General features: G+C 42.8%; 1 protein-coding gene across 2 annotated transcripts in view; it reads left to right on the top strand.

Moving 5' to 3' along the window:
* The window catches only part of DHX35 (DEAH-box helicase 35), a 60,779-nt gene that overhangs the window by 22,829 nt on the left and 23,900 nt on the right, over positions 1 to 14,050 (top strand). For both annotated transcript variants that reach the window (XM_016219368.2, XM_016219369.2), the window contains exons 9-14: positions 3,711 to 3,823; positions 4,703 to 4,799; positions 5,670 to 5,828; positions 7,696 to 7,906; positions 11,485 to 11,609; positions 13,987 to 14,041. In XM_016219368.2, coding sequence (XP_016074854.2) covers positions 3,711 to 3,823; positions 4,703 to 4,799; positions 5,670 to 5,828; positions 7,696 to 7,906; positions 11,485 to 11,609; positions 13,987 to 14,041 — 760 coding nt within the window. The remainder of the gene's footprint in view (positions 1 to 3,710; positions 3,824 to 4,702; positions 4,800 to 5,669; positions 5,829 to 7,695; positions 7,907 to 11,484; positions 11,610 to 13,986; positions 14,042 to 14,050) is intronic.

Raw genomic sequence — 14,050 nt, 5'->3', positions numbered from 1 at the left:
TGGCTAAGTTACACAAAACATCTCTATTTTATGTCTTACCTTTGTTACCCTCCCTCTTTTAAAAAGCATTCCCAACAGTTTTTATTATGTTTGAAAATGGTAATGTCCAAGTCTTCTCTTAGAATGACTGTTTAGTAACATTTATTGCTTATAATTGCTTTTGTAGTCTTGGTGTGACATAGAGATTTTTAAAAAAAATTATGTTTTTATTGATTTTATAGAGAGAGAGAGGAAGGGAGATTTTTAAAAAATAGCTTTTTTCAGTTCTGCCTATAGTAGTTGATAGAGGTAGACTTTCTGGAAGTAATTTTTTTAAGTGGGAAAATGGAATAAATGTAAGAAATTTGTCACACATGGGAATGCCATGATGCAGGCATCCCTGAATCTTGGCATTGTTCAGCTGGGCCTTTGATGGGCTAGGACCATACACCTTTCCTTCCCTTCCTCACCCAGTGTTTGGGGGGTAGGTGAAGTCTCTGTGTGTATGAGGGGAGGACTTGTGGGGGAGAGTCAGTTCTATGGGAGTGAGGGTGTGGGCTGGGTGAATGTGAGTGTATGTGGGGCATGGTTTATGAGTTCCCATGTGAGAGTAAGAGAGTGAGGAAGAGGAATGGAGTGAGCTGACGAGGGCGAGGGAGGAAGAGTAGGCGTGGGTGTGGGAGCGGGGAAAGGTGTGGTTCAGGGAGCATTTGACAGAGAGGTCCAGGGGTTTCAGAACTCATCCCTGGTCCCCAGCTGCTGGATCTGTGGGTCACAGACTAATTCCAAGCCCCACTGCCTGGAGGGATAGATGCCACCTGCTCTGCTGTTGCTTAGGGCCCCAGGTGGTTCAGCAGGCAAGTGAAGACACTAATGACTGCGCCTGGGAAGCAGAGGCAAGCAGAGTGTGACGGGGCTGGTCACATAGTTGCCTTGATTGGTTTAGCTGCTTTGTTAATATAAGCCTAATTAAGCAAGCAGTTACGGAAAACATGATCAGGTAGAATTACGAAGTGTTTCTTGACCATTGTATCACATGCTGTTGTTTTTCTTTTATTTGCTTCTGTCTACATGGCATAAAGATAGAATTGCTGACAACTCCCACAGTTTTTTGTCACAGATCCAGCTACTTGGGAAAAGACTAGTTTCCCTTTCCAGATTCCTGCAGGAGGAATGTGGGGGCAGCTGGGGTCAGATACCCACTTGGGACCAGTCTGCATGGGCCAAGGCCTCTTGGCCCAGGGTGGACATGCTGTGTGGACGTGGCTGCTATAAGCCCACTCATGTGCGTCAGGGAAAGAAGCTATGGCAAACTGGGAAGACAACCCAGTGATGTCCGCATCATTTTCATTCCACTTCATAGGCTCTCCTCTTCCTTTATATCATTTTATGTTCCTTACCGTGTGTCCATGCCAGTGTGACCCCTCCTCTTTCAGACCTGACTCAAACTCTCTCCTTTTCCAGGTGCGTAGAACTCATTTCACTCTTCCTTTTCTTTCATTCTGTCTCAAAATGTATACACTGTTGATGCTATATTTATTTGCTTTCTAGCCTGTAATTTTCTGTTTGTATTTTATATTTCCAAATAAAGATAAAAGACAAAGATCTTAAGGATTAAGATCTTGTGCCTTCTCAGTTAACACTGAATTTTATTTCTTGAAAGAGTTACTCCCCAACACACCTACTCCTGAGCAGCTAGGGGTAGCTGTCCACTCCGGCAATGTGGTTAAGGCATCAACTTTCTCCCCGTTCTGTTTGCCATTTTGTTCCAAAAAGCCTGCCTCTCAAGCCCTTCCTAAAACCTTCCTCCACTGAAGTACGCCGTCGTCCCTCTCTCCTGCCTCCCTGATGGCTTCCCCTCAGGCTGCTTTGCTGGCTGCTCTTCCTCCTCCAGGCTGCCCACCTCCTTTGTGCTTGAGGCAAACTTGACTGTGCTCTAGCCTGAGCTGTGAGACCACTGAAACTCATAGACCTGTGACTCTCTGCTTCAGTCCCTTTCTTATTGTCATAATCATTCAGGCTCAGGACTTCCATTGCTCAGGGACATGATTGAGTAAGAAGTAATTTCAGCCTCCCCAGCTTGCCCGGGCATGTGCGTACACTCCTGGATTGCCAGGTCCTATCAGTCATTACCTCTGGAATTCTTTGCTTTCACACCACCCTGCCCGAGTTCAGGCTTTCATTCCCTCTCCTCTGAGCTATTACAATACCTTCCTTAATTAATCTGCTGGCCTCCAGTCTCTTATCACACCTGCCCTTCTCCAAAGTGACCACGAGTCAGGCATGCAGAGCACAGGTCTGACAGTATGCCCATCCTCACTGCCCTTATCTTGCCCATCTAATAAAGTGCCTGTGCAGCATGACATTTGGGGCCCCTTTAGAGTGATAACAGAGTCACTTACTGTGTACTCATTCTAGTCATGCCGTATTTGAAGCACACAACAGTCTTGCAGGGTAAATAGCATTATGTTCATTTTGTAGACAATAGTGCTAACTCTGAGCCGAAGCTGGCCTTCCCTAGACCTTGGACCTTGTCCTCTGTCTGGGGCCCCTTTACATCTTAGTCTGCACTTTGCTCTCATTCTGGGAAGGGATGACTGCCACCTCCAGGCTGTCTTCCCTAAGAGCTGGTCATTGACCTCTCATTCTCTCCAGTTGAAACTTGCAGCTCTTTTCTGGTCACTTAGTCGTTCTGCCTCAGTTTGTGTTATGATTGGTTCTTTGCACGTCCACCCACCCGCCCCCTGATTATTCACTCTTTTGGGGCATCGGGGGTGTCTCTTCTCACTTGTTTGTGCATCCCTTCTAGCGTGCCTGTGCTGTGTATGTCACAGGACACAGAAAGGCCGAAGCTATTCAGAGGGGATGTTCCTAAAAGGAAAGAGAAGAGTGGTGCCACATGGCTCCTCAGAGCACAGTGCAGTTCTTTTGTTGGCACGAGGCACTTGTATGTCTGTGCTTACTCTTCTCAAACAACTTTGAGGGTAAAGTATAGTATCCCACATTTTGTAGTTAAATCCAGTTGACTCTTTTAGAAGCAGTCCCCCAAGCCCATTCATTTTGAATGTGATGCAGTTCCTCAGTGTGGGAGAAGCATCTAATTGATGACCTTCCATGCAGAGTGTCCAGCTAACTCCTGTAGGGCGTATAAACGTGGAGAAGACACTGTCCCTGCCATGAAATAGCCTGAAATCTACCAGGAAAGTTATAGTATATATATATCTGTAACTATGGTACCAGTAATATACCTGCTGTTCCTAGGAGTACAAGTTTCTTTTATAAATTGATAACCTTGTGTGAATCAGATCTCTGCTTTCCAGATTAGAACTACACAGCAGCCTGCTTTAGCCTGTATGTTACTTGAATCACACCTTTTGACCTAATTTTCGGTTAAATAAAATATAGGGGATAGGATAAGATAAATAATACCAGAGCTACATGTTAATTCAGATATATCAGTGAATATAGTTTTGAAATCTTACCTTTATTATTTTTATCAAACCTTAGTAAAGAGTCTGTCATTGAAATGCGATCCCTCAAAATTGCAATAATAAAAATATGGTTTTTAATAACTGTTTTGCAACCCATAGTCTATATTGTATGTATCCAATTCCTACTACCAACTCTGTGCTCTGTATTATTTTTTGTTTTGTTTCCTTTCTATGACTTACTATGAAGTATTTTTAAAAAATTTTTTTAGAGGAATGAAGAATTGATTTTTTTTGTTTTAGAAATTTCGGGATTTCTTTAATCAAAATGAAACCAGTGACCCAACCAGGGATACGTGTGTGATCCTTACAGTGGAAGGGCGAACATTTCCTGTGGATATCTTTTATCTGCAAAGGTTTGATGATACTTGCATGTTTAAGGACGGTGGTTAGAAAGCTAGGCCTGTATTGTGGAATGGGAAGCAACTGCATGTCTTCCAGGGGCGAGATGCCAGGCTGGTAAGGAGGGCTAGGCTCTGTCTCCTGTCATTATTTTGTGTCACCTGTCATTGAAAGGATGTTCTGGAACCCTGCGCAGTATCACTGCCAAATTTAGTTTAAACTCTGGACACTGATGTACAAGTTTCTATGAATCTGGTCAGTAGCTCAGTAGGAAAGAGCAAGGCGGGGGAAGGACAGCTTAATGGTTTTTAGAACTGGTTTAGGAGACTGTGGTCAGTGGGGGTGTATTGGCAGTTTGAATCATTTGGTTCTCAGCTCTCTACATCCCACCAAGAATGCCTGGTTGACATTTTTGGGAGCAGCCCCCTTGGATAGGAAGGGAATCATCCTAATTCCTACACTGGACAGACAAAGTAAAGGCAGTTGCTGATAAATGCACAGAATTGTGGGCTTGACTTCTCAGTCAGTGTCAGGAGGGAAAATGGAGAGAGTGTGGGATTTAGCACTGGGAACAGCTCTCTCTTTTCACTGGCCAGACATCTTTGCATGCTAAAGATAGCACATCAGTTTGCATGGGTTTACTATTTTTATTTCTTTGCAAATAAAGCAAAAAAAAAAAATTCATAGTTGACATGTAATTATGAATTATTTTTAAATGCTGCATTTAAACAAAGAAAAAAAGTGAATACTTATTTTATTTTATTCATATATTGATTATTGCTGGGTAGGCCCAAACTAACTTTCCTGAGATTCTGCTGCCAGATTACCAGGGTTATGGATCTATAACTAGTGTGTATATTTTAGTGATGATTTTCGCCCATATATCTTTTCAGTCCTGTTCCAGATTATATCAAATCAACTGTAGAAACCGTGATGAAAATTCACCAGACAGAGGGAGATGGAGACATACTAGCGTTTCTTACTGGCCAGGTAATTCCATTGGACCTTTTTTCTGTAATGAACAGACATGTTAAGGCAGCACCAAAATTAATACAGAGGCCTGTTACTTTGCTCAGCCGTTTATTTCATGTTTTATTGTATTTTGTGGTTATGTAATTACAAAAAAAAATTGGTTTGATGTCATTCATTTACTAACTACATAGTCAGAGAGTTGTTGGCTCCTGTCCTGTCTACAGAGGGCCAAATGTTTTTGAAATTTATTAGCTGATTCCAAAGTATATTACATACTTCATTCAATAAGCTGTTTACTTGAATATTGTATCAGGCGCATTTTGCGCATGCATGTTGCTGCTGCAGGCTTCTTTCCCAGTGACACCTTTGCAGCTTCTGGTGGTGCTAAGTGGGCACATCACTAGAAAGACAGCTGAACAAACCCAAGTGCTCACTCAGGGTTGTAACTGTTCAGAACTATCCTCCAGCTAGAATCTTTTCCACTGTTGAGCATTTTCCACAGTTCAGTCATCATTTCTTGGAAATGAGTATAGTGATTTTATCTGCCACAACTTGTTCATATGTTTGCATTGCTTTGTTTGTCACAGTACCTAAAATTTGAGTTAAATAATCATTGCTTTTGTTTATTAGGAGCTCTTCTATTTACTGGAGATAGTACAGATTTCTGTAATTAATCTGACAGTTGCAGATTTTCACCCCACAAGCACCATTGTTGGGTAGCATTTGCTTAAATACCACCCAGAGTGGAATGTGATCACCCTGGAAGACATGAATCTGACCACAGTTAAAATCCTGATCCCCACTTCCATAGTCTTCCATATGACAAAGTGACGTGCTTCAACTTCACATTTATTTTGGTTTCTTTGGTTCTTGGTTTGATGTTTTTAGGAAGAGGTAGAAACTGTCGTGTCCATGCTGATTGAGCAGGCTCGGGCACTAGGTCGGACTGGGATGAAGAGACACCTCCGGGTTCTCCCCATGTATGCAGGACTGCCTTCCTTTGAGCAAATGAAAGTGTTTGAAAGGGTGTCACGCAGTGTCCGAAAGGTGAGACTAACCCGATGACCAAGGGTGTTTGCAGACATCTATAATCATTTGGGGGCCCCTTTGCTGTGCATGGAAAAGATAGATATATATATTTTAGATTGAAGTGAAACTTGCTATACAGGCAGGTTCCTTTAAGAATTTTAGGTCCATGTTTCTGTGCAGTAGATCAAAAAGCACACAATAGTGTGTTGCAAGGACTTCTGAACTTGCCCCACAGAATGGGCACTCTGACATTAATTATCAGAGCTGGTGCCTCCTTATCTCGTTTCTGTCTGCCTGATATTTCTCTGTAATAGTACTGCCTTGGCTTGCAGGTCCGTGTTGGTGAATTGTGATCAGTCGGGAACAATAGATCTATTACTACAAGTGGTTCCTGAGCCATTTGTTTGAAGCATCATTTTGCCTGTAGAGCCAGGTTTAAGTTAATTAGTTCAAGGTGTGGCTTAAAAATATTAAGCATTGAAATTGGGGTGGGGCAGGGTGTGGTGGGAGGCATTGGTTTGAAGGAGCCAGCAGGTCGCCAGTCTGTGCCCTGCTCACCGTCCCCCTTGGCCTACTCTGCTTTCCCTTCCATTGGGTGAGAAGACCCTGAACCGGCCTGAAGTTGGCTTGTAGTAGCTATTTATTAGCAGAGAATACATTCCACTCCCAGTTCAGACCATTTGGAAGAGGGTGCTCAGCCTGCTGGCCACTGGGATGGAGCAACTCGAGTCTGCCCAGTAAAACGGGAGCTATGGCCAACCAGTCAGGAGGCCTTGGCTCCTTGCCTGAGTTACTCTGTGCTCTGGGATGAATTACTCGACCTCAAGGCCAGGTTTTTGCAGCTGTAAACCATAAATAATAATGACTTTTAGGTAGATGATTTTATGGCATAAAACCTTACATGTCTACTATATAAAAATGGTAGGAAGATTTTTATGAAATGATAGATGTAAAAGTACCTTAAAAAAGTTCTAAATGCCATCTATACATGTCCCCTGCTGCTTCAGATCCTCCAGGGGCAGCTCCCGTGCTCTTTGAATAAAATGCCTAACAGCTCCCGGTGGCCCAGAGGCTGTGCCTGATCTGTCCCTGCCTCCCTCCGGCCTCATCTTGTACTTACTCCAGGCTCTGGCTGCACTGGCTGTTTCTCCTTTCTTTCAACTCTTTCTTCTGCCTGGATCTCCATAGGGCTGGCTGCTGCTTGTTGCTCAGGTCTCAGCTCAGAATCATTGCTTAGAGAGGCTTTCCCTGGCCATCCAATCTAAAGTAGCACACCGCATCTTATAATATATAATCAACACCTTAAATACTACGTAATGTTATATCCTTACTCTGTTGTATTTTCTTAATAGTGCCTGTCACTCTCTGCAATTATCTACCTTTTTATGTCCATTACCCCTTCACCCAGACACTCACACTAGACTCGGGGCGCAGGGGTCTTCTCTTTCTTGTTCATCATACATCCCCAGCACCGTGCACAGTGCCTGGCAAAGCACAAACACTCAGAAAACAGCTAGAATGGGGGTGGAAAAATGGGTATACATGCACAGGGGGATGATTTACCTTAGTTGTGCAAAAGGCAAAAACTAACATTTGTTGACTATTTACTCTGGGCCAAGTAGCAGGCTCTAATCACTTTATGCATGTTTCATATTTAATCCCTTCCCCAACCCTGGGATGAGGTGAAGATTATGTTGATGAATAATCATGCTCAGGAGGCTAACTAACTTGTCCAAAATCACATACTCTGGGAGAATTCAAACCCAGGGCACCCCAACCCTAAAACTCATGCTCTTTGCAGTATACCATACTGAATACTAGTTTATTAAAAGTGGAAAGAACCAAATAACTTTTATTCCTACTCTTTGTTCTGTGGGGAATTTAGGTGATAGTGGCCACCAATGTAGCAGAAACCTCCATTACAATCAGCGGGATTGTATATGTGATTGACTGTGGTTTCATGAAAATCCGAGCCTACAATCCCAGGACAGCTATTGAATGCTTGGTGGTGGTCCCAGTGTCCCAGGCATCAGCCAACCAGCGAGCAGGACGTGGTGGCCGCAGCCGCTCGGGAAAATGTTATCGCCTTTATACAGGTTAGTGTGGCTTTCTTTAAGGGTTTTAGATTTCTTAAGTCAGCCTGGGCGTTGGAGAGTATTATATTTACCCTCAGTGAGCGTGACTTAACATAAAATCCAGCCTTCCCTCACATCCCTCAGTAACCTGGCCCCCACCACCTTCCTTACTCTAAATGTAGCACTTCTTTGCTACTGCTCCCTGTTGACCTGTTGCGCTGTTTTCTTGTTCTGGGATCCCTGAATCCTGTGGGGCCCCTCATTGGGTCCCATCTTTACCTCTGGTCAGAGCATCTTTGCAGAGCTAAAATGGCAAGATCTATCTGATAGAAAGCAAATGGTCAGCTCCTGCTCTGTGCTGTGCACTATAGTAGGCTCTAAAGGAGCAAAATAAATATCATCAAGACTCTTCTGGCCCTGAAGGAGCCTTCTCTTCAGCTCGAAGACAGCCTTACCTACAGATAATGATGTCCCAGAGCTGTTCTTTCTCTCTCTGAACTTCTCTTGTGTGAGGGATTATACTAAGATTTCTCTCACGTATCCAGACTTGATTTTCACATCATTTTTATTTCTCTCCTCTGTCCAGTATCCATCTGCAGTCACCAGATCCGGGGTTTTTATCAATTTTCTCTCTTTTCTGGTTACTATTGCCCTTGTTCAGTCCTTGACATCAATGTTTCTTTTAGCAAATGTTTACAGAGCCAGGCACGGTGCCAGGGTTTGGAGATCTAGGGCTGGGTGAGACATGGCCTTTGGCCACATGTGATCACTGACAACTTGGTGATGGAGGCAGACCTACAAGTAGATTGACATATTGTGGTGTGATAGGGTTGCCATAAAGGAATGAGCCTTGAAAGCAGAGAGCAGGGAGTTATCCTGTTGGGGAGGATTTTGCAATTGAGTATTTGAGCCTGATCTTATTGGCAGCCCAGATAAAGGGATAGCAGTGGAGATTAGATTTCAGTACACGGGGGAGAGGGCATGGAATGCACAAGTATGTGGTGGGGAGGAAGGGGGTAAGGAGTATTCAGGGGAGGGAGGGAAAGGCAGAACCTGAGGTGGGAGGTGTAGGGCCTGCCACCACTGAAGGCACTAAGAAGGAATGTTGAGAGTGGAAAGAGGCAGTAAAAGGCATCCTGAAGTTCAGGGGGGGCGGAGAAAGTTTCAAGCTACTTAAAAATTTTTTTTAGGTGATATTTACATAATGTAAAATTAACTGTTTTAAATTAAACAGTTCAGTGGCATTTATTACGTTCACAGTGTGCAACCACCACCTCTGTCTAGTTTCAAAACATTTCCATCTCTTAAAAGTAAAAGCTCTTACTCATTAAGTTGTTTCTCTCCATTCTTTCCTGCCCCCAGCCCTGGCAACTACCAATCTTTGTTCTGTCTCAGTGGATTTATCTGTTGGCTATTTCATATAAATGGGATCATACAATATGTGACCTTTCGTGTCTAGCTTTTTTCATTTAGCATAATGTTTTCCAGGCTCATCTGTGTTGTATCAGTACTTTATTCTTTTTTATGGCTGACACCACATTTACACCACCATTTCATTTATACATTCAGCAGTTGATGGTTGTTTCCACCTTTTGGCTATTGTGAATAATTGCTCCTATGAACATGTGTGTACATGCACTTGTTTGAGTACATATTTTTAGTTCTTTTGGGAGTGGAATTGTAGGGTCATGTAGTCTCTGTCTTAACTTTTTGAGGAACTTAAGCTATTTTTAAAGAGGAAATGGCTAGCATCATCTCATGTTCCGAAGAAATCAAATAGAGTGCAGACTAAAGATAGGCAGGTATGTTTGGTTTCCTTAGCATGAGCAGTCTTAGTGGAGGTGGAGTTGGGGAGGGCCCATCAACAGTAATGAGGTGCATTCAATCCAGCCTTTAGGCTTTCTTGGCTAACCTATTTCTGGATGAACTTTCAGAGAGCACAGCTTTGAGCATGGTGCTCCCTGCTCAAACCCTTAAGAGTTTCTCAGAACCTTCCACGGCTTTTTCTCAGCTTATCTTCTGCAGTCCACCTACACCTCCCCTAGGCTGCATCACAGCTGAACTGCAGTCTTCCTGGACATACCTTCTGTTTTCCCACACCCACCTCTCATTCCTGTGATACCTTTCCTTGAGCTGTTTCCTCTGTCCAACACATTCTCTGTATCTTTCAAATCCTCTCTCAGATGGCACCTCCCTAATAAAGCAAGGTGTCTTCTTCCAGTGTCTATGCTTCTTTCTTCCCTAAGCCTCCCTTTCCTTTTGGGAGGACCATTCATTGGGACCTGGTCTCAGAGGTCACTGTTCCTGGTCTTGTCCCAGGCCCTTTCATATCACTGAAGCTTCTCAAAGCCATTGGCCTGTGGTTCCAACAGCTCCTGGCCCAGTGCTTCATTCACTCAAGTCCTCAGTGGGTCTTCATTAAGTGTGGCTGAACTCTTAGGAAGCACTTCCTTCCTCCTAGCGTCTTCTCAGTGGGGCTGTCCTCTTCTCTGATAGCTTTGCTTCTCCCTTGGTCATCTGTGTACTTGGAAATGTGGTTATCCTCCCGAAAAACTATTCCCAAAATGCTCGAAATGCAAACGCAGTATCTCATTTGGAATTTCCTGCTGTTGCCTGTTATCCAGAACCTTCCAGTTAGGCCCACGCATTTGGCAGTTTGTATCGGCCACTCCACAGAGTATTGGTTTTCTGTTTTCTCAGAGAAGACCTTTTCGAAGTTCTTCAGTGATAGTGCTGTTTTGGTTGCTTTTCTCTAATTAACTGCAGCTTAATGGTCTAAGTGGAGGCTGGGCCGTCTCGTGTGAAGCAGGGTGTGCACAGTTAGAATGCTGACTAATGTGGGAGGGTTTCATGGGTGGAACATTCTCTTTATATCCATAAACTTTCTGCATATCTACAAAATGGCTTTAATCTCTCTCCCTCCTTCCCCCCACCCTTTCTGTCTAGCTTTTATAAGAATGCCTCCCAAAGTCTCTTTCCCTCCCTCCCTGTTCCCCTGCCCTCCCATCTTGGCACCTCTATGCCTTGTGCTTTTTCCTGTGAGAAGTCGCCTTTTGTTCCTGATAGGGCATGTAGGCATTCATGAAGCTATTTGGGACAGCCATTGGGTTATGAGTGTGGCATGTGCTTGGCTTACTGATTTTAAAAGTTAGATTTGGACAGTTTTTGCTCTTCATGAGATTTGGTCATTTGTTCTATCCTGGTTACTGTTTTGAAACTCTTCTTTGCTCGTCTGTGTTGCTCTTGCCGTTGGTTTACTCTCTCCCGAGCAGAGGTAAAGGCAACTGGACCCCGGTAGCAATTCAGCAGATACTTGTTGCTTTGATTTAATATTTTGCTGATGAAAAACACATTAAAAAAAATCCTAAAATAAAAACACAAACTTTCATAAAGATATATTGTTTATAAAGATCTAAATTGCTAAAGTATTTTTTAAGTAGAATGGTCTTTCTTAAACATAGAATAACTTTATATCGTAATATACACATCTGATCCTAGAATCGTAGAGCCTCTTGTTAGAGAAGAAAACTGTCTTTGTCATAATGATTGCATTTGATTGTCACATTTGATCCCAAACAGTTCTGATTTCCTATCCTCAGAGGAAGCCTTTGACAAGCTGCCTCAGTCCACCGTTCCTGAGATGCAGCGGAGCAACTTGGCACCTGTCATCCTGCAGCTGAAAGCACTGGGAATTGACAATGTCCTCAGATTCCACTTTATGTCGGTGAGTCTTGCCTTCTGTCTGCAGCCGTAGAAGGCTCCAGTGCTCATAGAGCAATGTCAGAACATTGTTATAGTGCATACCACCCACCTTCCTCCCTTCTTCCCTCCCTCTCTTCCTTCCTTTCTTATTTTTTTCCCCCACTTAACTCCTATGTTGTGTACCTGCTTTGCACCAGGCTGTGTGCAGGGTTTAGGGAAATATAGCCAGGCCAACAGACAGAATTCCTGTTCTTGTCTGCTGGGGAAGAGAGACAAGTAGTGAGTAATTACAGTGAGTGTGCCCAGTGCTGGGAGAGACAAGGCAGGGCCCCCAGCCCCATTGGTCGTGCCTATGGTGAGATGTGAAACTTGTGGGATTTCATCAGCTCAGGAGGGGTGGAGAGATCCAGGATGGTGAGCATGTTTGTAGGCCTGCATGAGAGAATATTGCAGTTGGGGGAGCCAAGAGGGCTTGGGTGGAGCTGTGGGGAAGGGTCTTGTGGCTGATTGAGTTTCTGCTTGTTTCCCAAGGCAGGCTTCCAGGTGTGAAATTACCGGGTCAGAGGGCCATAGTCGTCTTGTAGGTTCTTGACACATGGCCACATTGCTTTACAGGTGTAAACTCCTGCAGCGCAGGAATGTCCTACTCATTGTGCTCCATCACATCATAGTACTTTCTTGTAGAGGTTCGCTAATTTGATTGATGGTGGGAGGGAGGGAGAAAGGAAGGTAGGAAAAATACCATCTGTACCTTATATTTTGATTCTCTTAAGATAGTTTTAAAATAAAGTTTATTGTCCATGTTGTACTTTTGCGTTGGGAAGCCATTTATCTGTTAGAATTAGTGTTTATTAGTGATTTTCAAGTGTCCTTTAACTAGGAAAGACATTAATCTTTGCAGCATTTCTTGCAAATAGTTTTTCTAGTTATTTGTATTTTACTGTTTTCAAGTTTATTATTTTTTTAAATGTGCAGACATTCTAAACATTTCCACAGTAAAGTCTTTCTGTCTTTGCCTCTCTGGCTTCTGTTACGCTTGAGCTTATGAAACACTTGCTCATATCTAGGTCAGTTAGTTAATAAATATGTGCTCATATTTACTTCTTGAATTCTTATGATTTGAAGACTTGCATTTTCACTTGTTGTTCTATCCCAGCTGTATTGGTAAGTAGTGTGGCAGGTCTGGATTTTGGATAATGAAGTCCCTAATGTCACACATATCATGATAAACTAGGCAAATGAAGAAATAGAAAAATAGCACTCTCCCTCCTGAAGAAAACAATTGTGGGTTTACTGTAAGTATGGAGAAAATATAGCCTTTGTTTATTGGTGTATAGTACAAGAAATTGTAAAGAAAAGATGAACAGTAAATGCAAATGAAAAGCTTATCAAGAACGCCACATCTAAGATTAAGGGAAAACATACAATGGCAGTGGTGGTGGGTCAACATCTCAATAGCTACCGAGTTTTCACACACTGTTCAGAATAAATCTAATATCCACTGAAGAGAAAGGTAAAGGAAAGGAAACAGCACAAACAGTAAACTAATGTTGGACATGTTTGGCTTTTCTAAAAGAGAGAAGTGCAAATTAAAATAACTGTAAAGTACCACTTTCACCTAATTAAATGATCAAACATAAGGAGAAATGATGAAAACCAAAGCTGACCCATTTGGGAAAGTGTTTCATCCTGTTTCAGTCCTCATGGAGGCCTTCCTGACATTGTTTTATGAGCCATAGAAATGCCTGCATTTGTTCTCAGGGAAATTTCTCCTGAAAAAATAATTCAGAAGCCAAAAAAAGTCCATGTATAAATGTTTATAGCATCATTTATATTAGATTAAAAAATATAAATAATGAAAACCATAAACTTTGGACAACTGAGAAATGAGGAAAATACATACAAATTCATCTTCATGTAGTCCCTTCTGGTTATTTTCCCCTGAAATGGTGTTCTTCACAATTGAAATCACAAGGTACATATAATTTTGTATATTTTGCAGTGCTAATTACAGTAGCAGAGAGCGGAAAACAACTCAATTGCCCAGTAGTAAGAAAACTCCGCTTATTTTATAGACCATGTGTGACCTTGTTGAAATGCTATGCAGCTATGCCAAGTAATTACTGAAGTTCCTGTGGTACAAGAAACAATGAAAACAGAAAACCAGACAGTGAGAAGAGAGCTAGAGCTATGCTAACCCGGTCCTTCCAGCTGTGTTAAAACAGGTGCATGGGATCCCAAGTCACATGCGGCCGTAGGGAAATGCCAGTGCAGTAGGCGTGTGTTCAGGTGAAGTATGGGGCATGTGGAGCAGGAAGGGATTTGAGCAGGAAATAGTCACATTTTTAGGTCTGTCACCCGAAGAAATTAATTTAGGAGGATTTTTATATTTCTTACAGCCCCCTCCAGCACAGTCGATGGTTCAAGCCTTGGAGTTACTCTATGCCCTGGGAGGTATGCCTG

This window comes from Miniopterus natalensis, chromosome 7 (assembly GCF_054644295.1).
Source record: "Miniopterus natalensis isolate mMinNat1 chromosome 7, mMinNat1.hap1, whole genome shotgun sequence".
Classification (NCBI taxonomy): domain Eukaryota; kingdom Metazoa; phylum Chordata; class Mammalia; order Chiroptera; family Miniopteridae; genus Miniopterus; species Miniopterus natalensis.
Note: the sequence above shows the minus strand (reverse complement) of the source record. Positions and strands in the feature narration are given on the sequence as shown.